At 54.0% G+C, this 22673-nt stretch overlaps 6 protein-coding genes across 6 annotated transcripts; 1 reads left to right on the forward strand and 5 right to left on the reverse strand.

Moving 5' to 3' along the window:
• Positions 1–75: 75 nt before the first annotated feature.
• Positions 76–1415, reverse strand: CTAM01_10927 (uncharacterized protein; the record flags this gene model as incomplete). Its single annotated transcript, XM_060526939.1, has 4 exons — positions 76–399; positions 513–873; positions 948–1033; positions 1158–1415. 4 exons carry the CDS (start codon positions 1413–1415, stop codon positions 76–78), a joined length of 1029 nt encoding a protein of 342 aa, XP_060378430.1.
• A 1908-nt stretch (positions 1416–3323) lies between these two features.
• On the reverse strand, positions 3324–5924 carry CTAM01_10928 (mechanosensitive ion channel; the record flags this gene model as incomplete). The annotated part of the gene is made up of 1 exon (XM_060526940.1): positions 3324–5924. One exon carries the CDS (start codon positions 5922–5924, stop codon positions 3324–3326), a length of 2601 nt encoding a protein of 866 aa, XP_060378431.1.
• A 2245-nt stretch (positions 5925–8169) lies between these two features.
• Positions 8170–8502, reverse strand: CTAM01_10929 (uncharacterized protein; the record flags this gene model as incomplete). Its single annotated transcript, XM_060526941.1, has 1 exon — positions 8170–8502. The coding sequence occupies one exon, from the start codon at positions 8500–8502 to the stop codon at positions 8170–8172; it is 333 nt and encodes a 110-aa protein (XP_060378432.1).
• A 3912-nt stretch (positions 8503–12414) lies between these two features.
• CTAM01_10930 (uncharacterized protein) lies at positions 12415–15802 on the reverse strand (the record flags this gene model as incomplete). Its single annotated transcript, XM_060526942.1, has 4 exons — positions 12415–14663; positions 14743–15223; positions 15333–15615; positions 15684–15802. The coding sequence occupies 4 exons, from the start codon at positions 15800–15802 to the stop codon at positions 12415–12417; spliced, it is 3132 nt and encodes a 1043-aa protein (XP_060378433.1).
• A 1043-nt stretch (positions 15803–16845) lies between these two features.
• On the forward strand, positions 16846–18312 carry CTAM01_10931 (uncharacterized protein; the record flags this gene model as incomplete). The annotated part of the gene is made up of 6 exons (XM_060526943.1): positions 16846–16981; positions 17091–17225; positions 17286–17313; positions 17373–17557; positions 17632–18005; positions 18097–18312. 6 exons carry the CDS (start codon positions 16846–16848, stop codon positions 18310–18312), a joined length of 1074 nt encoding a protein of 357 aa, XP_060378434.1.
• An 866-nt stretch (positions 18313–19178) lies between these two features.
• Positions 19179–22225, reverse strand: CTAM01_10932 (glycosyl hydrolase family 31; the record flags this gene model as incomplete). Its single annotated transcript, XM_060526944.1, has 2 exons — positions 19179–22030; positions 22141–22225. The coding sequence occupies 2 exons, from the start codon at positions 22223–22225 to the stop codon at positions 19179–19181; spliced, it is 2937 nt and encodes a 978-aa protein (XP_060378435.1).
• Positions 22226–22673: the final 448 nt, after the last annotated feature.

Consider the following 22673-nt stretch of genomic DNA (forward strand, 5'->3'; position numbering starts at 1 on the left):
GTTGCGGGCCTCGACCTTTTTGACATCACAATCTCATCAATACCAAGACAATCATCACGGTGATATCACCCCCGTTCAAACATATTCAAAACACATCTTATCCCCACGGACATCCATCGTGTCCCTTATGGTGATATTCTCAGCCAACCCAGGCATCCACAAAATATGGTCCAGCGTCGTGACGTTGCTGCCTCCATCTCCAAAGTACGGGAGGAACATGTTCTCGGGCAGGATCTTTGGCTGCGCGTCGAAAATGATCTGGTTCGCCGCGACGTTGGGGCCGCCCATCGCGTAGAGCCTGCCGGGAGAGGAAGTCTGCCACTCCCACCAGAGGCGGTCAAAGTTCGTGTGGTGGAGGTAGAAGATTGGGTCAGCGGGTGAGCGGGCGTGGTCGCGCATCTGTGATGTTATTCAGCATTGGATTCGATGACTTTTTTTGCCGAGAGGAGTCCTTTCGTTCTGCTCGATGCTGGGAGAGCAGGAGATGGACCAAAGGAAAAGAGAAAACTCACGATGCCACCGACGCCCAAGTGCCCACCACTATGCGGTGTATTCCCAAGACACCCTAACATCTCCCCGTAATCATCACCCTTTTCAAGCGCCATACAGGGCTCTACGACGTTCGCTTGGGAAACGGTATCAAACGCCGTCTGGTTCAGGGCGCGTGTGAGACAAACGCCGCCTCCTCCTGTCTCGTCTCGTTCAAGTTGCGTGTTGAAGCGGACGCGGTAGTCCGTGAAGGCGCCGTCGAGGATGCAGTTTGTGGATACGTCGGTCCGACCTGTGCCGAAGGCTTTGACTGTGGATGCGGTGTCCCAGACGGAAGCGTTTTGGATGAGGTAGAGGGATTGATCTGTTTGTTGGTCCCAGTAGCTGGAGGAGGTATGAGTTGGGTGCTGAATGTGAGGTTCCTGGGTAGAGAGAACCAGGCAGGAGGGCAGGCGTACGGGTATGGACCTGTGTAGCCGCATTCGTTACGGAGGAGGTCTTCGTGGATCTTGGTGTACCATCTATGCCAGGGGAACAAGGCGCCCTTTTCGGTTACTCGGTCTGATTAGCCTCATTGAATAACAATATTCAAGCACACACTTCTCAAGACGGAAGTCAAACAGTCCGACGGCATGTATCCAGATACTTGTTGTTGTGTTTGCACGTACCACTGTGTGAATATACCGAACCTGCGCAATATGCGCAACAACCAACTCCTCCCAACGGCTCGTCGCGCCCCAGCTTCCGACTTTGGCTGGCGCTTGCGACGGGTCCATTAGACAGAGCGTCGAGTTTATGTAGCTTGCCTTTTCGTCTTCCGTCAGGGCGGTCCATGGTTTGCGGACCGAGGGGTTGGTGCAGGTTGCGGACGTGGCTGTCGTTGCTGCGAGGAGGGCAGCTAGAGCGAGGAGGAGTATCCTCGCCATGGTTCCGGTATCACGCGAGGAGATATCCTGCGGAATTGGGGGCGTGAGAAGAACGAGCGGTGTCGTTTGATGCCTTCGCGGGGATGAGAGTCGGGGGACGGGCGTTGCGGGACTGCGAGAAACGAATGGAATGTCGCCCTTGTGTAGTGGACGAACGGCCGGTAGAATCTGGCAGAGACAGCTAGTAAGTTTGCCAACAGCCACTTGAGGCCATCGTCGACTTGCGCTTGACCTTTTTCTTAAACAAGAGAAACCGTTTGCAAGCAGGACTCAGAAGATCCTGCCCTAAAGGGTCTTCTTCTTCGTGCCTAAATCGTCCATTTTTGTGTAGAGCTCCGTGTCTTGGCGATTTAAGATAGACATCAGATGATCCGATGTCTTCATGTTGACTTTCTTGGTCCACGATTTTACCCTGAGATTTTAACAATGCCTCTAGAAAATATAGTGTATAATGCTTGGCGAGTATGCATAGAACCAGCCCATTCCCTGTAAATGACCACGTAAAGTTGCCCTTTTGGACTTCTTCGGGCCTCCCATCCCGGACTTGTCCCATTACGGCCCCGCTTCAACTGACGTCTTGAGAATTGAGTTTACGACCCAGGGATTCATGTTGATTAAGGAAATCATGATCCGGTAGTGCACCAAAACTCCGCAAGAAGCCTTGTGACGTCTGTTTCAGTTCAAGGAGCATACTATGCCAAGCGAAAAGACGGTTAGGTGAAGATATCGAAGCCCAGCTACGTCTTCTTAGGAGTTGCCTCACGAATAGCTCACGTACTTAGGATACGATATCCATCCTGCATGCCGACTTTCCCGGCTAACCGAGGAAGCAAGCTTGAGACTTGGGACCAAAAGGACCCAAAACCTTATCCGCAAGCTCGGGTTTGGCTTGTTCGAAATGGCAAGTAAAGCCGGTCCTTTAAAATTAAGGTATGTTGATATATCCTTGGCACTAACAGAGAGTGCATCTTTTACCGGGAAAGCCGCCGCGCCCTGTTCCGGATAACCCGGCATCGCAGTCCGGGGGAGGAGGAGGGTGCCGAAGGGAGCGGGACGTGAACGAAATCCTAGCGCAGTATCTTTGATTCAGATGATATCAAAAGACGTTTGCTGAATTGTCCTGAGAAGGACGTTATTTCCTTAGCTTGATGTCCCAGTATGGACTTTTCTAGGGGAATTACTTTGGTGGAGGGGTGCGCCGTTGAAAGTCTTTTCTCCAACCTCCACTTACCGGTCCACATCGGAACGAACCTCTCCTGGTAAACAATCTCCTCAGGAGAAGAGGACGTGCTCGCTGGTCATGCGGTTTTCGGCTGAAGAGACAAAGAACGGGGAAAAGGCCAGTATTGCGAAGCATACAAGAGGCGGCGCCTGGCGCGCCTTTCGAACTATGTCACGTGGCCCACGCAGAACCTGCCTGACATCAGAAGATAAACCTGCGTTGGGTTGGTGCGAATTACCTCGAGTAAGGGGGAACACGATAGAATCACTGTTCGTACGATGACACAATCAGCAACTGAAGACAAGTCGAAAGCTGTCAACTACAGCAAGTGAGCGGAATGGGTATACGCAAGATGAATTACGAATCGAGGCTTCTATTTGGGTATTTTACCCCGATTTCTGTCTGTCCAAAGGAAAGCGTCTTTTCGCTCCTAATGCCAATTTCTGTGAAATAAAACTCCGTCGACACCTTGCGACAGATACTCGGGCGTTCTACCCAGATCCTTTCGTACGCACAGGTGATCATGCAAACTCTTCTCTATCTTTTCCTTCTCTAGGTCGCTTTTCTCGCTTCGCTGATTACAAATATCGCATTATGAAAAGAGTGTAGGTGTCCCGAGCCTGGTGCAAGGGCAAGGACTTTTGTTCTGCTGGGAAAAAAAGGGATCTCAACGTCTGTCGTTTGATCTAAACAATGTCGCCGGTTTTGGCTCTGCTGGAACTCCGCGGTCGGCCAAAGAAGCGTCGGCGCTGAGATCCAGAGTCGTGACTAGCTCTTGAAGCCGCGGCGCCTGACGTCGCGCTTTCTGGACGTTCGAGGTCGGTTCGTTCGCGGATGCTCTGGAGGCGAGCGACGTGCGGCTGGTGGACCTCTCTGCGAGCCTCAAACACGTCCTGGAAATCGCTCCAGTTGTTGTCAATGAAAGGCGTCATACCAGTGCGGGAATCGGCGCGAGCGCGAGTGGCCACCGCAGTCCCCGCTGTAGTAGGCTGAGTAGTAGAGTGAATGGAGTGAGAGTCGCCTCCAGGCGTCGCAGGCTCGATGCCACTGGGACCGCCGTTCTTGGAAGAGTCGTACGAAGGAGGGGCGCCGCCTGCCCAGTAAAAGGGTGTGTTGCGGGAACCACCAGGTTGCACCTGCCAAGGGCCCTGGAGACCAACAGCGCGAACCTCGGCCATAAGCTGGGCGGCAAACTTGTTGTGTCTTTGCAGACGGAGCAGTTCGTTCTGGAAGTTGGACTTGTGGAAGAAGATCAAGTTCATGGTGAAAGATTGAACCTCATTAAGAGTGCGGACTTCAGTAATAATGCGAGGCTGGTAGTCGCGCTTGTGTTCGAGGCAGAAGTTGAGCATGCGAGACTTGAGCTCCTCGATGAGCTCCGGATCGGTGCCGAAACCAAGCTTGAGCTCGATGGGATCGGCCAGACCGGCAGAACGGCGCTGGTTGAGAATGAAAAGGGTGTTCAGCACACTGTTGGGTGCCTGTACAATGTGACCCTCCATCTTCTTAAACTCGGTGTACAGCAGGGAAATTTCCGTAACGTAGTAATCGTCGCCGGTTCCGGTAGTACCAGTGTTGCCGTAGACAGTGACGCGGTCACCGACATCGAATGGGTGCTTGACGAATACGAAAATGATGGACTGCAGGAACTCTTGGGCGCTGGCCTGGAGCAGCCATGCGAGACCGAGGAAACTGGATCCGGCAGAAGCGAGACCGGCAGCGGCAGAGCCTGAGAGAATGGAAATGAAGACGATGATGGCGATAATGACAATGATGACGAGGAAGACCTTATCAAGCTTTTTGATGACGGAATCGAGATCCTTCAACGAGGCAGCGATAGCCTTGCGCTCAAGATGAATTTCGTTGCAAGTAAGTTCCATCTCTTCCATAGAGATATCACCATTGAGATCCTTGTCGAAAATGCTAAAGGCGTGTTCGGCCTCTTCACTGGTCTTGAAGGCGGACTGCATGTCTTCAAGGTAGATGGTCTCTTGACCGTCCTTGGCGAGACTCCGGAAGATGAGGCGGGCAAGAGAATGAGCAGAACCCGTGTTACGCAACATCTCGTATGTGATCTTGCGGGCATGGTTGAAAGCGACCTTTCGTCCTATGAAGTCGTTTCCAACACGAGCCGCAACGCCACCGGCCTTGTTGAAGGCAGTGCGAACATTCTTTCCGACGACACCCATTGGGGTACGGACGCCTGACCTGTTGCCGTTCTCGGTTGTGAGCCATATAGAGTCCTCGCGATTGATTCGCATCTTGGAGTGCTCGTAAAGGTGGACCAAATGGTCGATATCGCTCTTGTTCGTCTCGATTCGTTGGACGTAGGTGCGCTGATGGAAAGATGTGGCAATCCATTGGATGCAGATCTTCTCCACCCAATTGAGAGCAGCCAGAACCAAGAAAGCGATAATGACCTTCTGGACGATATCGACCCATTTGAGATCCGGCTTGGTGTCGGTGTCCGGGTTGAACCCGTCGGGAAGAACGCGGTGGTCTTCGAGTATGGGCGAGTAAGAGCAAAGAATGGCGAGCATCCACATGAAGAGGGCAGTGTGCAGCTCGAGACCCTGGCCGATATCCCTCCACTTCTTATGGTTCGAAGAGCCCATGACAATGGCAATACCGCCAAAGGTGAGGGGCATAAAGCTGGTAACCATACGCGTAGCCCACAATGAGCACCAGACAACCTCGAGCCAGATTCCGAACCAAGTGAGATAAACGCCGTAGGCACCACCAACGGTAGCGCTTTCGGCGTCCACGGCGAAGTGACCGATGAGAACCGGAATGAGAAGAAGCGCGGCACCGGGAATCAGATAGACAAAGTATCGGAAAACACGTGGGAACTTCCTCAGCCACTTCCACAATGCGAAGGCGAAGGCACCGGCCTTCTTCTCGGGCGGCGGCTTAGCGGCATCGGCAGGGTTTGGACCGTTGGTAGCGAAGACATCCTCGGGCTCCATCTCGCGGGTCCTACCCTGGCGAGAACGCTGCTGGGACATTTCATGTTCTTGGTTGGAGATGAGGCGCTCGGCGCGCAACAACTCCAAATCGTCATTGAGGCGTGAGGCTTGTTCTCGTGAGTCTTGCGGCGACATTGGTCCGCCGTGCGTCTCTTGGGGAATATGAAGGTGGTTGTCGGTGTTTAATCTCGTCAACTTTTCGGGGTGAGTTGGTTGGGAATTGGGATCAGTTGCGGTTTGGAGACTATCGTCCGTATGCTGAGAATGCTTCTCATTTTCGTCTGAATTGGCGCGATCGCGATTATTTGTTGGCGTCGTCATGGTAGGCGGGATGAAGAGGCCGCGAGGGGCCGTCGGTTGAGTTGGGCAAGATTATGTGGTGTAAGTGGAATATGTGTGTCCAAGGTAAAACGTTGTGGTTGTTTTGATTTCCGAGGGATCAAGGTGTCCTCCCTTTTGCTTTGTGTAGGTAAGGGCGAATAGGCCCGATAAATGCCGTCAGAGGCAAAAGAATGCCAGCAAGATGATGTAAATTCGCGATTGGCGTTTGCGGTCGGGTCGTTTCGCTCTTTTTCTCGGTGAGAGAGAATTGCCGCCGGTTGGTGGTGACAAAGGCGCAAGTACTCGCGGTGTGTGTTCCGGGGTGAGTAGCTATGACCACCGGCAGGAACTGCGACGAGGATGGGCAGGAGAGAGGAGGACGGTAGACTCTTCAGTCAAGAAGACTCCAGTCGAAAATTGGTACCTTCCTGTTTCCCCGTGGGTGTAATGTACCTGGAGAGCCGGTAAAGCTGGGGAAAGAAATGGGAGGGAAAGAGCTGGGGATGGAGCTTTTGTTGAAAGGTCGAGGGGAGGAGGGCTGGATGAAATATTTCTTGGGAGGTGCACCTTCCCGTCTTTTGTCGATGGGAAAGCTTAGGTTCGATGGAAGTCACCAAGTATCCCCGTACCTCTTCAGATTCAGATGGAGACCTTGGGAATAAGTGAACAGGGAAAGAGCAAGGGGGTCAAGACCGAAAAGGTAATCAGCAGAAATGGCAGGCACGAGCACTTCCATGTGCTTGCAGTTGTTAATCAGCAAGCGGTCGCGCAGTCTGGACTCTTCTTCTTCACGCTCCTGGTGACATTGGATGGGAGCTTTGGCAGGCAATGGCAGCAAAGATATGGGTACTGCTTCAGTCCCCGACACTCCGATTCCCCAGTCTCTCTCGGTCATTTTAGAGAAACAGGGACTTGTAGAGTAAAACTGGACCTCTGTTTCCCCTCTGGCATTGGAGGGCGCGAGGGGCCCCCGGGGGTGGTGTTTGAGCTCAATGAAATATAGAGGGACGGGGTGGGAACCAAGAATTTGACGACAGCGACGATTCCAAGAATTGGCTCCAGAATTCTATCTGCACGTCCGAGCCTTGTTCACGTTGACCAGTGGTGGCGCTTGTGAATCGCTGCTTCGACCCGCGGCGCCACGTCGGTGCCCAGAGAAAAAGAATGGGGGCGACGCGCGATGATCTTGCTTGGGGGGCTTGCTCGTCATTAACATTTAAAAATTGGGTCTCCATTTTTAGCTGGGCGTGGGCCTTGGACCTGGATGTTGGGGCCATCAATCTGGTCCATCTGGCTTTGGCAATGGCATTTCTTGGTGGTTGAATCTCTTCCCCTTGGTGTTTGCTGCTCAAAGCATATACTGGAACTGTAGGTAAATTGTAGTAATCCTCGATTTGAGAACTAAGGTCAGTAAAAAAGTACCTTGAATATGTACTTCACGATAGCTGAAGCAGGAGCTGTTCATGTTTTTGAGTGACATTTTCTCAGAGTGGGAGCTTGGGCACGCTGCACCCGCGGAGGGTGGCAGTGGCAGCGAATGCGACAGCGATATGCCGGCTGGCACTGGGCTCAAAACCGGGTCCGTGCTATCTGACAGGAGAGCCGCTGCAGGGAACATTCAATTCGTGAACCTGGAAACCTTGGAATCTCGAGCGCCTCCTTCACTGGGATGTAGCTGTTTTCCACGGGTAGGAAGCTTTCGTTCCTTCCCCCCTCCTTTTTTTTCTTATTCTTCTCTGGGTGGTGGTGAGGTTGTTCCCCCGGAGCTTCGAATTGCCTTCCTGCCTTCTCAACGACCACACCCACTCGCTTCCTGCCGTATCGTGCTAGATATTATAGACGGAAGGCACGAAGGGGGAAGGGAGGGACCCTGAATATCCTCTCCGTCAAGTTGATTACCTTACTCGGGAGCACCGCAATGGGCGATAAGGCCATGCCTGGTTTTTTCGCTGTAACATTGCAATTAACTTTGAATTGCAGAGCCCCGTTGCCTTTTTACTTCGCTCTCGACCGAAACTTTGTGTTTTGCAGCACGGCAACCACTGCACTGCACTGCACTGCACTGCATTGTAAAGTGGTCACTGTTGTGCACTGCAAGCTGCGGATAGTCAGCATAGGTCTTTCTTGGCTTTCCTCTGTTCACATCACGCCCCTTGCGCCGAATATTCATCGTCGGTCCGCGGCAGCTCTAAACTGAATGGCGGCTAGCGTCTTCGTCGTCGTCGTTTACACATTGTCCTCATCGTCATATGCCCCATAGACATCCATCACCGCACATGCGCGCATGGAGAAGATGATGCAAATCGGATTTCCTATTGAGATGTGCCTGCCATACATCATCGGAACCCCATACCAACAATGGGTCACTTTCGAGCATCACATTGTCTCCGACGCTCCGTTCGAATGGCAGATGACTGGTACTGGTGAGAATCCGGAGACTACAGCTGCGCATCCATATGGTATACTGGTGCACAATGAACTGGGAGACCCCCACTGGGTCGAACCCACGATCGCCCGTCATCGCGATCCTTTTGGTGCCTTTCCACTGCGGTATTGCCTGTCCATCCGCACGCCTCATCCCTGGCCCGAGTGGTGGCCGTCGTCTGAGACACCGAGACGCAGTCGCATAGTGAGGCTCTCCGCTGCGTCGCAACGAACCAACTGAACCGTCTCGCCCGATCCCGCGAACAGACGGTCGCAGATCACACACGCTGCCGCCCGAATCGCCATGTCATGCCGGCATACGTATACGCCAGGGGAGGGGCATGAAGACGGGCGGGCGGGTAAACCACCAGCACATACGCACCTGGCCGTTACTTTTCGCGCACTGCATCCTTTGCTACACTTGACTACCGTGCGAAAACCACCAAGTGCCTTAAGTAAGGTGTTTAGCAGCATCAAGTTTGCAAGCCACCCTCAACAGAAATAGCGTCCGATGGCTGTAGTCGCCAATGCCCAATCTACTGTGGAAAGGGCCGAAGAGACCAGAGACCATTATGTCACCAGCGCCAGCACCAACCAGTGACGACAGATGCTCTCAGCACCTTCTCTTAGGCTCTTAGCACACCTGTCCTCCCTCGAGGTTATGCAAGATACTTGGCACTAACTGGGACAACGGTGACTTACAGAAGCCCGAAGCGCGGGAGAACAACTGCCAATGGTAGAAAAGAGACTAAGGCCGGGCCAAACTGGTATCGATACGAGGGACTGCCGCAAATCCATTCCACGAGCGGAAACCATGGCAGAACCGGTGTGTCTTAGCGGCAGTACACCCTCTGGATACTCTTGAAGTTTGCCCTGATCTGATTTTGCCGTCCTTGTCTGGCAATCCTGCATGTGTCTGCAGCGGCTAATCAGCGGATGGCTCATTCGATCTTTTGATGCAAAAAAGTGGCCGTCACCCGCCCTTGTCACATCAACACGCATGCAAATCAATCAACCAACCAACCCACCTCGGATTCCGGACTGCATAATTCGCCTGCCAATGTCATTCAGCTGGGTGGGCCGTGAAAGACGACTCCTCAGGCCCCTTCCTCCTGACCTCGAACTTACAGAGTCGGTTCCTTCCTCGCGTCGGGTCACCTCCAACAAAACACGCACCTTCCTTCTCATTCAAATTGCGGGTTGTGCCTATGGACCGACGGTCGGGTGCGTGCGACATGCGTGGGTGCTCTTTCCTCTTGCTACGGTGGACCCCCACTCTCATCGTCTCTCAACATGACCCCACCCGCCACGGCTGACGTCACACGGCGTCTTTCCTGGACCTTCCATGTTCCGCCTTCGACGACGGCCAAACGGGTCCCCTCGCCCGTTTTTTCCCCCTGCCAAGACTCCAGGACCCGGCCGCTGAGCCCCTAACCCTCAGCTCGGCCCACCGTCCCCCGAATCTTTCGAGGCTCACTGTTTCCAACGCCCGGTGCCGTCACTGTCCGACGTCGCTGGATTTGGCCCACGACCAACAGTCTGCCGAATCTTCAGACACGGAGCCCAACCTTGTTCACCTCCAATTGTCCATGGTATCGCTGCATCCATGATAACCCCCCTCGTCTGCAATGTCCCTGACTCCAGAACGTCCAGAAGAGTTTTCAGAATTTCTGCTCTCTCCCCGGATCGTTGAGTCGGTCTGGACTCTCGACTCCAAACTGAGCTCTCAAAGCTCCGCAGGGTCATCTTGTCAAGCTTTCTACAGGCTATGGAGTACTCCGTACACTCCAGTCAGCAGATGAAAGTCAGTCGGTCGGGCTCATTGACGATACCACAGAGTCATGGATCACTCGCAGATGGGACAAGAGAGAGATGACTGCAGCCACAGCAGAACATCAGACAATTGCAAGGGTAGCTCACCAACCACTCAGACTCCAGGACACGATATCGCTGGCCGCAATTCACAGGCTGCCGTCGGACCTTGGGCCGTTTCACCACTGACCAGACTCGTTTACCCGTACTGACACCACAGGCTACGAAGACCTTACAGTCTCACAGTCTCACCACCTCACCACCACGATTTGACGCTTTGAGACATGCCTTATCTCGCCTCAACACCATCACGGCGATAACGCCTTTTAGCGTCCTTGGAATTCCGACCCTCCTGAAAATCTCTCTTTTCCCACGTCTCTAGCTGCCTTAGTGTCAGAAGGGTTCCGACGCAGTGCGACACACAGCACACAACACACCAACCCGAAATGAACACCATGTCACTCTCCGGCTTGCCCTCTTGAGACTTCCGCCTGTCCGTTTTCTCTCAAGCTTGCCCTGAAGCCGATTGCCACCACCGCCATTGCCCATTCCAGTGGTAGCGGACGGTACATCGCTCGCCGCTGAAAGAGTGCTGAATGCAGGTACCACGCACTCTACTCACCCATAATGGCTGCAGCCACCGAAAAGTTTTCTTCAAATTAATGGTGTTGGGCTCCCAAAATAGCTACACGACTTTTTCGTTGTCGATTCGCATTTGGCAGTGACAGTCGCAAAGAAAATCAGGGTCATCGTCGAAAGCCGCAGTTCATCGCAACTCTTCAGTGGCTGTGTCAGTAGCAACCTAAATCAATAGGACCTCAAGGACCATTCCAGAAATTCTAGGCCGGTCGGAAAACTCGATCGGCGTCGAATGATCGAAGTTATCTAGCATCCAGTTGGTCCACCGTCAAACTACGCGTCTAGAAACTTGCCAGCATGTCGTCATGCTCTGCCGCACACCAGCGAACCATACAGAGGCTGCGATGGTTGGCGCGTTGCTCACGCTCAGATTCGACATTCAAGCTTTCGGTCCCCGAGCTCGTCTACGCGCATCTCCCGAATAGCAATCCTACGCCCGCAGATATCCTTTCCATCGAAGTGGTGATCGGCATCAGTCCGGGAGGACAACTCAGAGCAAGCAGATCCCTTGACCCACGATTCTCCGACTGGGAAAAAGAGTGACAAGCATCGCCAACCGCCACAATTCGTGTCCGCTTTTTCTCGTAGCGATCTCAGCGAGCCCTTGACCTCCACGACCCCGTACCCTTGATTGCGAAGCCGCTTGAACCAGGCGCAATAAGATTGAGAAGAGCCAGACCGCTCCTTGGCCCTGCTAATTGCTCAACGTTCTAGACGAATCAACACGCCATCCGCTGCCCGTGCTATCGCTCGCGACCGCCCATATCAAGCCAGAATCCATCCAATATCCCTTGCTGACGACGTGCCCTGACCTTGCGCTTCAGGGCTCCCTTCCGGGGACCAGCAGCCGCCCGCCTAGCGCATATGGGAGCAAACGCACGCCAGCCCACCGGTCTATGGAGTACCGGAGCGGAGGACAGCCGCCGCGAGTCCGCGACGCGACAGCGACGTTTCTTCACATGCAAGGCTTCTGGCGCGAAACACCCTGAACCCCCCTGATTTTCAACGACGTGCGACCACCATGCCTGTGCCCCGTGCGGCGATTACGAGAATGAAAAAGAGAGGATCCAATGAAGAGAGTTTGCTTTATCTCTCTACAAGACCGCTAATGCGAATCATATTGGCGTTGTCTCGGGTTCATGCCGTCCATGCTTTTGCTTTCGCTTTTCTTCTGCCATGCAATTTGGTTAGAGGAGACGATACTTTGCCATACTTTCTCGTAAATCAAACTCTACCCCTGAGTTGCTGCATAATCCGCAGTGAATGAGGCGTCGCAAGTCCTGCAACGCGACCACACACTTGCAAGCTCGAAGTTTGATGTGACTTGTGTGGGCTACGAGATGAAAGTAACCAGAAAGACGTCGAAACATCATATTCCGGATACCCGTATGTAAGATCTGACAGGCCAATCTTCAAATTCAGCGATAATTAGTTGTAGCTCATGAGTTTGCCTACGAATGCGGACAAGTGCATTTCACAGAAGAGAAATATTATACAAGAAAATTAAAGATGCAGTCGGCTTCAGAATTCGGAGCGTGCCTTGAAGCAGTGAAATAGCCACTAGAAAGTGAGGCTAAACCACACTCCGTCTGTTCAGACGTTTGACAGTTCTGCTTCAGAGGACGTCGACAACCTCGACCCATTGAACTGACACCGGCCCCTTGAGTCCATACTCTTCAGCCGGATGAGCCTTGAAGTAATTCGCACCCGCAACAGAAGCAGCGCCACCAGACGTCATGATGCTATCCTGCTCAGCTCTGACGCGGTTATACAGCGTCGAAGCAACTTCTACCATGACCACGTTGTCGGCGCCCTCGGAGGGATTCAGGTAGTTTGTGATGTCCACCACAACGTCAGGCGAGCTGTTCACGTCGAGAACGATTCTCTCGTCGTTGACCCGGAGTGCCGTTGCGTCCGTGATGGCGCCTAGGTGGAGATGGGCTCCTATGCGCTGTACCGCGGTAGAATAGGATGGGGTTTGGAAGGTGGCTTCGTAGTCTGCTGTGCCGCTTGTGTTGGCCAGGTTCACGGGGTCTAGATCTTTCCAGGGCGCTAGCGGGCTGTTGAGGAACCGGTAAGGTGTGATGGCGGTTTCCATGGAGAGGGAGTCGTTGCTGCTGCGCCAGTCATTGACTGTGATATTCCATACGTCGAGGGTTGTTGCTTCTGGGAGCCGAGAAGTGTTGAAAGTTAGGGTTTTACCGGTGGAGAGGGTGATTTTCGTGGTACCGGGGGCGAGGTGTGCTGTGATGAGGTGGTTGCTGGCCGTGGCATTTGTGTTGGGGTCTCGGGACGTGGTATAGAAGAAGCCTTGGAGGAGACCAGAGGTCGATGTTATGTGAGTGCTTGGCGGACGAGGCAGGAAGGGTCTGTTGTGTTCATCATCTGCGAATGAGGCCTGGTTGGAGAAGGCGAGTATGGTAGTCTGGTTTGCTACGAGCGTCACCGGCACGACGATGTCGTTCTCCTCGACGACGAACTGCAAAAGTGGTGATGCCGAGCCCTTCCAGGCATCGAGAACGTACGGTGTCCTGCCCGCCATATCGCGGAAGCTGACATTCGTAGTCGTGGATTTCTCCCCGTCGTTATACAAGAACACAACCTCCGCATCCTCTGTGCTTCGCGAGAAGGAATACCACTTCTCAACAGCATCATCTTTCAAGAACATGACCCGAGGCCGGATGTTGAGAGCAGCAAGAGCAGCTGGTACCTCCTCCACGGATGCAAGTACCTGCACGCCCTCCATCATAAGAACCTGAGCCATGATGTCCGGAACGGATGCGGCCCCGTCTGAACCAACGCTCTGGAAATCCGGGCTTCCAACAACGAAGATCGGCAGTCCTGCTTCCGCAAACACTTTCGTTTGCGTCGCCATCTCCGGCGTCAACTTTGTCTGGTTGGCAAAGATGAGTGCCTTATACGCAGGTCCGTCCGGAGCAAGGATGCCCTCTTCGCCGACAACGGCGTTCGTGGAGGAGAAGCTTGCAGGGCCGAGATAGTCGTACGTGAAGCCCATCTCCTCAAGATTGTCGCTCTCATAGACCACCTTGTCGAACGGTGCAGCGTACTGATAAAACGCAAGATCAACCTTCGCGGTACCAACTTGACTGACAAACTGGTTCCTTGCAACATACGCCATCGCATCAGCCATGAACCCATCACTGGTATCGTTGTCACCTTTACTGTCGACGTGTTGACTACTCCCCCTCCACGCCGGCATCCGTGGCCCCCACATGTCGGTAAACGTGTACGCGAAGACGGTATACCCAGGCCACGTCGTCTTCGCATAGACGCCAGAATACGCGTACCCGTGGACGACATTCATGCTCACACCACCCGCGAGACCGCGGCGGACGGTGCGGAGCAGGTCCGCGATGGTCTGGGTGTACGATGCGCCGTTAACGGCGCCGGCTTCGGAGGAGACAACGGGGTCGCGGGCCATGTGAGCTGGGCCGGAGACGTGGCGGTAGAGGGAGGGAGAGTCGTTGAAGCCGAGGGACTCGCCTTCGGGTGCGTTGACGAGGGGGATTGAGTCGAGCATGTTCAAGGGCAGGTTGTAGGCTGGCTGGTTGGAGTATTCTAGTCCCCGTTTGCGAGCCCATTCTGAAGTTGTAAGGATGTAGTCTTCGTATCCGGCTTGGAGGGTGAGGCGGTAGTCGTCGTTGCAGCGGGAGACCATGGTACTGTTGTCCTGTGAGAGGAAGGATTCGCCGTAGGGGAGATTTTGGGCTGCCCAGTAGTTTTCACGTTGGATGAGGAAGGGGAGGCAGGTTGCGATGTCGTAGCCTCTTTGTGCGCGGAAGGTATCGGCGAAGTTGTGCGTCCACCAGAGGGCCGTGTCCATTTCCATGCTGTCTTCCCAGGCTTGAAAGATTGAGACATTAGCAGCGGCCTCTGGACCTGATGGGGGTTTGACGCCGTGGAAGATGGCAGCTCTACATACCGTATTTACCAACCCGCGCGAGGAGCTCTCTGTCCTGCCCTTCGGGGACGATGTATTCGTCAAAAAAGTCCGTCAGCTTCTTCGCCCCCGCGGCGCTGAAGTGATCGGTGACCCAGGACCCGTTCTGCACCCACGTCGCGGCATCGGGCGCGCCTTCGACGGAGCGCTGGTTTGTGTAGCGTGTATACCAGGCCATTATGCGCCATGCGTTTTGTGAGTCTTTGGGGGTCGTCCATGAGATGAATCTCGTATAGGGATCGACTGAGGTGGTGATGTCCATGACACGGCTGAGATTGACTGCTGTGGATGAAGCATTGGATGCCGATGTTTCTTCGACAGCTAGGACGAAGGAGAGGTTCTGCTGGCCGAATTCTTCGCAGGGGTGCATGAAGAAGTGGAGGGAGGGGCTCGCGGGTTGAGTTGAAAGGGGAAGGGTCCCGTTGAAGACGTGTCCTGGGGCGACTGTGATGTTGACGTATGCCTAGTAAAGTGGTATTAGCCATCCCGATCCTCATACCACAGTTTCCGCGAAAGGGCCAAGGATCTAAGTCCCGCGAGGAGAGTTCAGAAGCAGAATAATCGACACTCACCAACTCCAACGCCAGCCCAACACTCTCCGGCTCCGAGGGCACGCCCTGCCCCTGATTCGCGCCAATCGCAAAGTCAAAGAGGATGTTATTGTCTGCGGCCGCCTGCATCGCCGCGCGGAAGACGGCGCGAGAAGCGTTTGTGCCGTAGCCGTAGGTGGACCAGTTAGCTGAAGGCGAGCGGAACTGGTAGTAGGGTAAGAACTCGAGGCCGCCGGCGCCGACGGAGGCTATCTCGGCCACGTCGCCGGCGACGGCTTCGATGTCAACTTCGGCATCTGGGAGCCTCGTTTAGGGTGAGATGTTAGTGTTGAGAAATTAAGGGAAGGCTGGTTTGGGTAGAGTAGATCTCACCAGTATCTGAACTTTGGGCGGTAGATGTTCGGAGGGGAGACGAAGTCGTCAAGGCTGTGGGCTTGGGATATCGTTGATAATGACGCTGTGAGCACGGCAAGAGCTCCTAGGCCGCGCATGATGCCTAATTGTGGTGAGATAGCCCGTGGGAGCGTCGGTATTCTTGTCTTACTGAAAATTTGAATAGGCTCCGGCCCCCTTTTAAGACGGGCGTCAGTGAGCAGGTACGCGGAACTTGAACCGCATCTCTGCTCTCATCGGAAGAACTCTCCAGTAGTATCATACTAGTCATCATAGTTAATAAGTGGCTGCGGAATTTTGTATACGATGCAGATCAGATCTATGATTGTAGATTGAGTTACGCGTGCAAAATTACATCAAAGTTCCAAGACCCTGTACTGCGGCCTTACCAAGGTTGGGTGTATACGAGATCGAAGTCATGGCGGCCTATACGCGTACAGCACTGGGCCTTTCTCGAGATGGCTTGAACAACACCAGGAAGAGAAGACTTTGTGTGAGTCTTGAGGATTAACTCCGCGGGCGATGGCCTGAGGCGATGGTGAAATTGATCCATCATACGTCCAATCTGCCAGTACTGCTAGTTGGGTTGCAGAACATCGTCATTAGCTATGCCGGAATCGTTGAAAGGTGCGTGCTTTCTCCATGCTACGTGCTTGAAGGGGCCACTTCCCCAGGAAGATGATACCTGTCGTCATAATGTAGGCCGAGGCCATCCCTGCAAGGGCCGGCGATGCAACGGCGATGCGGGGCATACGAATGCGAAAACGCGGGTTCGCAGCCCCGTGGATGGAATCAGAACCCGCGCTTCCTGGATCTCTTCCGCCACGCTGTAATTTCTCGACATCTCTCAGAGAACTAGTCTTCCTAAGCTTAAGCTTAATTGTATCCTTGTTTCTGACTTTCTACTAAGGCTCTCGAGAAGAATGGAAGAGTAGCCGGCCGTCAACCGTCTAGTGGGGAACAGGGTTTGAGAGGGGTAAGTGAGGGACAGAGCTGCTGGTGTCAGTGTGCTTACTATTCATCCAGAGTAAGGTAAGGTACGCTTAAGTAAGTACGTAGTCAGTTTCAACTTCATCTGTCTTCCATCACCGTTGTGCTTGTGAGTTACTTTGAAACTTTCGACAAGCCTTCCTCTCGCGACATGAGTATCATGGACAGGGCCGTTGCCGTCGTTCAAAAGGACCGACAGCTCGTTGTGGAAAACGTCGTGCTGCCGGCGCTCCAACCTCACCAAGTCTACGTCAGCGTCGAATGGGCAGCATTCAATCCCACGGACAGTATGTCATGCAAGCCATACCACTCAAACCCCGCGGCTCGCAACCCGCAACTCATTCATCCCCGGCTCCAGCTTTGTGTTTGACGCCAAGCTTACTCATTCCACACCAGGACTTGCGTTTGACGTTGATGCATTCGGAGATGGCGCTGTCCTAGGCTGCGACTTTGTCGGCACTGTTTTTCAAGCTCATCCAAATGTGAGTAGGTTGCAAGCTGGTGATAAAATCGCCGCGTTAGTTTGGGGTGGTAGGTTATCCCATGGTTCTCACAGACTGTTCGTTACTGACCTTGGACTTGCACTTATAGGGGAGATGAAGGGTGTTGGGGCCTACTCGTAGGTTTTCGTTCACGGTCGCTTCAAGTAGGTTTGCTCACAAGTTTCGAACTGGATAGATCCTATTGTATCGCCGATGAGCGCATCTCATTCAAGGTTCCGAAAACCGTCGAGGGCCCCAAGGCCAGCGCCGTTCCACTTGCCGCAAACACTGCGTACCTGGCACTATTCTCCGAAGATTGCCTCGGCCTCTCGCGGGATTTATCTACCACCAAGCCTCCTATGCTAATCTGGGGCGGAAGTTGTAAGTCATGAGATGACCGGACACAGCGTTTCTCAATAAACAAGATTGAGGCTACTGATAACGTTCCAACATAGCCGTCGTCGGATACTTCGCCATCCAACTAGCCAAGCTTCACGGCTACCCCGTAGTCACCACCTGCAGCCCCCACAACTTCGACTACGTCAAGAATGCCGGGGCTACCTGTGTCTTTGACTATAACGACGCTGATGTAGTAGCCAAACTCCAGACCGCAGCACCGACGCTATCACACGTCTTCGACACCATCGGTAACGCAAGCTCCTCAGCGATGGCAGCCGCTGCTCTGAACGGCAGACCTGGAGTTCTCTGTACAGTCCGCCCGGGCAAGGCAAACACCGAGGAGGTGCCAAGCAACATCAAAGTGACTGATGTGTTCGTCTTCACCGCGTTTCCGACGGCCCATACGTACCGAGGACTAGTGCACTGGCCTGTACGTCTTTCCCGTTCTCCCTCTTTCCTGCTCGGCTGCCATCATAAGATCTCGCCAGGTCGTGCGAGTCGCTCACAGGTCGTGTCCATAGGTCTCCACGCCGAATCACCAGCTAAGTGCTGAGCTGTACGAGCGGCTCCCAAGTCTGCTTGAGAGGAATGCCATCAAACCGCCTCCGGTGAAGGTGCTCGGAAGATTAAGCCCTCAGTCAATCAGTGAAGCAATGGAATTGAACCGTGCAGGAAAGATATCCGCAGAGAAGCTTTGCTTTGATGTCTCTTCTGCTTTCAGTGAGCAGGGCGTGTAAGTTGGTCCGAATCCAAACGCAAATAGCCCCAGACAACGAGTCGGTGCTCGGGTTACCTATGGAGTAGGAATCGCAATTCTAAGCATCTTACAGGTGATTCTCCAATGTTTACGAACTAGGCGAGCAACTCGCTCTCCCTCTAGAAGGTTGGCCTCAACATTTAGCGCATTGAGCGAGCCCTTCCCATCGCAGAAACCAAGTCGTCATCCAGGACAAGATGTTTGTAGGCTGTAGCCGCTACCCCTAAGCATCTCGTCATGCAGAGGTCCACCAGGGAAATCAAGCCCATCGCAAGCGAGCGAGGCTGTGTTCTCAGTTGAAGCTTAACAGGCCCCCCCGGACATGTGGAGTTCCAGAGCCAGAACTCACGCCATCGTGGATTGTTTCCAGGAGGAAGCCGGGGGCGGAGGGGAGCGGAAAATCTTGGGAATGAGGCTCCACGAAGTCTATCCACTGCAGCGGAGGAGCCCCGACCGATGTTGCACCGTTCCACCCACAAGCCACCGACCCAGTTCTAGATTAACTAACCGAGATCGCATGGAGTCACGAAGGGGCAAGGAGTTTATGCTCAAGTTAAGCAATCTTTATGAACGTGTTCGTCAATTCTCTCTCTAATAGAGCGCTCTAATGACTTGTGAAGTCTCTCGATCATCAGCCCTTGTGGCGATCAGTGGAGCTCACTGTGTCTATTCTTAGTGTGCTTCACCGCTCAGGCGTCTTCGTCGTTTTCCCGTCTCCTGATCGTCGAGTTCTGCCGTTCAGGACATCCCAGGCGAAGATCCAACGATGAAGCACGTCAGAGGTGTTGCGCCAGCTTAAGTATGTCTCCTCATCCTCGGACGGTGGACTCGTATCCTTGTACGGTCTCAAGCCAACGCGATGCTGAAGTCCTCTCCAACACGGGCAGCAACTCTGCCTACAACTGCGTAGGCGGCGCGGCCCTTCTCGGCAGCGTGGTACTGAACAGGGACAGTCCAGCTCTTGCCCTCTGACGTGACAGTAACCTCCTTCTTGTTGAGCTGGTTGGTAGCACCAACAACAATGATCTTGTCGACGTAAACCTCCTTCATGGCCTTGAGCCAGGAACCCTCCTTGGTAGACTTGGAGTCACGGCCCTCGGCATCAGAGGATGCAATGGTCTTGCCGTCAAGCTTGAACTTGCGGTAGATGTACTGGCCCTTCTCGAAGTCGAAAGAGTCTCCGTCATCGACATACAGCTCCCCCTCGGCCTGGCCATCTTTGCCAACGCTGATGACGAGGGTGTAGTCGTCGAAGCGCATGAGCTTAGCCGAACGGCGGGGGCGATCACGGCGAGGGAAGATGTGGCCACCACGCATGAGAAGCGCGATCTGGTCGAGGGCGACGTCCCTGGTGAGATACTGGCCCTTCTTGGTGGCGAGCTTTTCGTAGGTAAAGTAGTCGTAGTACACTTCGTCATCAGGAATATAGATGTCGACAGACTCCCTGTCCTTCTCAACAACGGGCTTGTGGAGAAGACCAGTCGATCCGACGAACAGCTGATCGTCAATGGCGAAGCCAGACTCCTCCGTGGGGTTGGTCCAGAACATGGGACGAACAATCGGGCTGCCGTTGCGATGGGCGTGGAAGAAGGCAGTGTACCACGAAGGCATCAAGCTGTAGCGAAGGCGGATGGCGGCAGTGAGGATGCCTCTGAACGGCTCCGCAAGCATGTAAGGCTCGCGGCGACGAGCATCAATGTGAGCGTGGCCACGGAAGAAGGGGTAGAAAGCTCCGCCCTGGTACCAGCGTGCCATCAGCTCAGGCTCGGGGTTACCGAAAAAGCCTCCAACATCGGCGCCAGCAAAGGGAAATCCGGAAATGCCCTGGTTCAGAATCATGGGAACGGCAGCGCCCAGGTGCTCCCACGATGCCTGGTTGTCTCCTGTCCACATGGCACCAAGACGCTGAGAGCCAGCGTAGAAGGAGCGGGTAAGGACGAAAGGTCTGCGGAGCTCGCCCTTCTTGCGAGTGAGGAGAGCCTCAAAGGTAGCGTTGTGGAAGGTCATGCCGTTGATGTTGTGCACATCACGGTGCTCCCAGTTTCCGTGGTGAATGTTGTCCTTGGGCATGGTAACCTCAGGTCCATTAAACACAGAGGGCTCGTTCATGTCGTTCCAGATGAATGTGTTCTCCATGGTGCCCTTGAAAGCGGCGTAGTCGAAGAGGCCAGCCCACCACTCGACGGCCTTGGGGTTGAAGCAATCGACCCAGTGCGAAGAACCAGGCCAGCACCAACCCTCGAAAGGCTTGCCCTCCTTGTTCAAGACGGCTAGGCCCTTGGAGTTCATTTGCTCGGTGATATCGTACTTCCCCTCGTTCTTAATATGGGGATCGATGATAACCACAAGGTTTCTGCCGTGCTCATCAAGAGCCTTGCCCATGCCGATAGGGTCCTTGAACATGTCGGCGTCCCAGGTGAAGTACTTCTTGCCATCGGTGTACTCAATATCGAGCCAAATGACGTCGTAGGGGATTTTGAACTTATCAAACTTGCGGTCAACGTCCTTGACATCATCATCGGAGATGTAGTTCCAACGGCACTGGTGGTAGCCGAGAGAAAACTCCTGGGGCATGGCGGTGGTACCGGTGAGCTCGCCGTAAGTCTTGGAGATATCCTTAGGGGTCGGGCCCAGGAAGATGAAGACGTCGAGAATACCGGCCTCTGAGATCCAGTGGGTCTTCGTGTTGGTCTTGGAGCCAACGCCAAGAGCTAAGGGGTTGGATGAGCCCTTCTCCTTGGTGATGTCAATCCAGGTCTCAGCGCCGTTGAGCCAGAAGACACCGACAGTGGAGTCCTTGCGGTGCGCCTGCATGAGAGGAATCGCTCCGTAGAGAGTCATGGGGCTGTCGAGGACGTACTCGAAGACGTCGGAGTTGTAAAGTCTGTAGGGCTCGGAGTACTTGCCATCGCCGCCACGGGTCTCCTTCAGAGACAGAGGACCAGCGTGCTCAGGGATACCGAAAACGTGCTCGTATCCGACGAATGAGATGTCGAGGGCGACACTCTCGGGACCACGGGGCTTGGAGTCGGTGTTGCCGCCAAACGTCTCGTCCCACCAGGTGCTCTCGTCCTCCTGCTTGACTTCGGTGGTTTCGGCCTTCTCAGCGTTCTCTTCGCCCTCTTTCTTTTCCTCGGCGGGCTTGTCGACCTTGGGGCGCCAGTGCTCCATATTGAGCAGACCGCGATCGTTGAGCTTGATGTGGGAAGATCCATCACGCTTGAAGTCGACACTGAAGGGCGAGAACTTGATGACAGCCTCGAACTTGGAGGAGGGGCCGTACTGAATGGTGATCTGGTCCTTATCCTGGTAGGCGACCTTGGCCTCCTTGTCGAGGTTCAAGCCACCAACAATGACGTGCTTTTCGGCTTCATTGTAGCGCTCCTTGCGGGCAGGGCTGTTGTTTCGCAGCTCGATTTCTCCCTTTTGGCGCTTCTCTTCGTCAACGGTCACACGAGCGGTGCCGGATTCGAGGAAGGAAACGGTGATGGGGAGGCGGACGGTTTCCTGGGCATCGTTGATGGTCTTGAGGATTACAGCCTGGAGTTGACCGTCTTTGAGTGAGGCAGAGTCGGGGAGGATATTGTAGGGAGCGGCCCAGGTCGAGGACTGGGAGACGGCGTTATCGGCATACTCGCGATTGCGCTTGCAGAAGCCAGATTGGTGGCACTTCTTGAAGTCATTTTCCTTAACCATGACTGCGATTATCTTGTCAGTATCACTAAGTCAAGCAGTTGGGGGAACCAAGCAGCGTGAATTCAACACAAGTAAGGTAAAAGAAAGGTCATTGCGTCGCGGGAGTCCTTACCTGCGGGCTGGATCATGCAGCTAAGTGCCGCCAGTAGACCAAAGAAGGTCGTCCATTTGTAGGACGACTTGCCGATGGTCCCCATGGCGGAGGGGTGTGGTGATTGTGTGTTTGTCCGAAAGGATTGAACGAACTGCTGCAAGAAACTCTGGAATCAAGAAGCGAACATGGGGATGAGAGCAAAAAGAAGGCGGTTCTTCTTTGTAGTGCTCTCGCGTCGCGCGTTTGTGGTTGGTTTTTGGTACACTTTGAATCGGGTTGGGTGGGAGGAATTGGTGACGTTTGGGTGGAAGGTACTTGTGAAGGTGAGACGCCGCTTGAGTTCAACAGCTGTCCCCTTGACTAGCTCCACTTTGGGCTTAGCTCGAGTCGCTTGCTGCGGGAGACAGGGGCCTATCGAAGAAGACATGTTTAATCGGATATTGGAAAACGGATAGGTGCATAGACCTTACTGACCGAATATTTACCCCGCCATTGGAGTAGACAACTTCCAGACCACATACGGATGGCAATGTTCGTAGGGTCCCGGCCAC

Source organism: Colletotrichum tamarilloi (genome assembly GCF_030869305.1).
Source record: "Colletotrichum tamarilloi strain Tom-12 chromosome Unknown Scaffold_54.1, whole genome shotgun sequence".
NCBI lineage: Eukaryota > Fungi > Ascomycota > Sordariomycetes > Glomerellales > Glomerellaceae > Colletotrichum > Colletotrichum tamarilloi.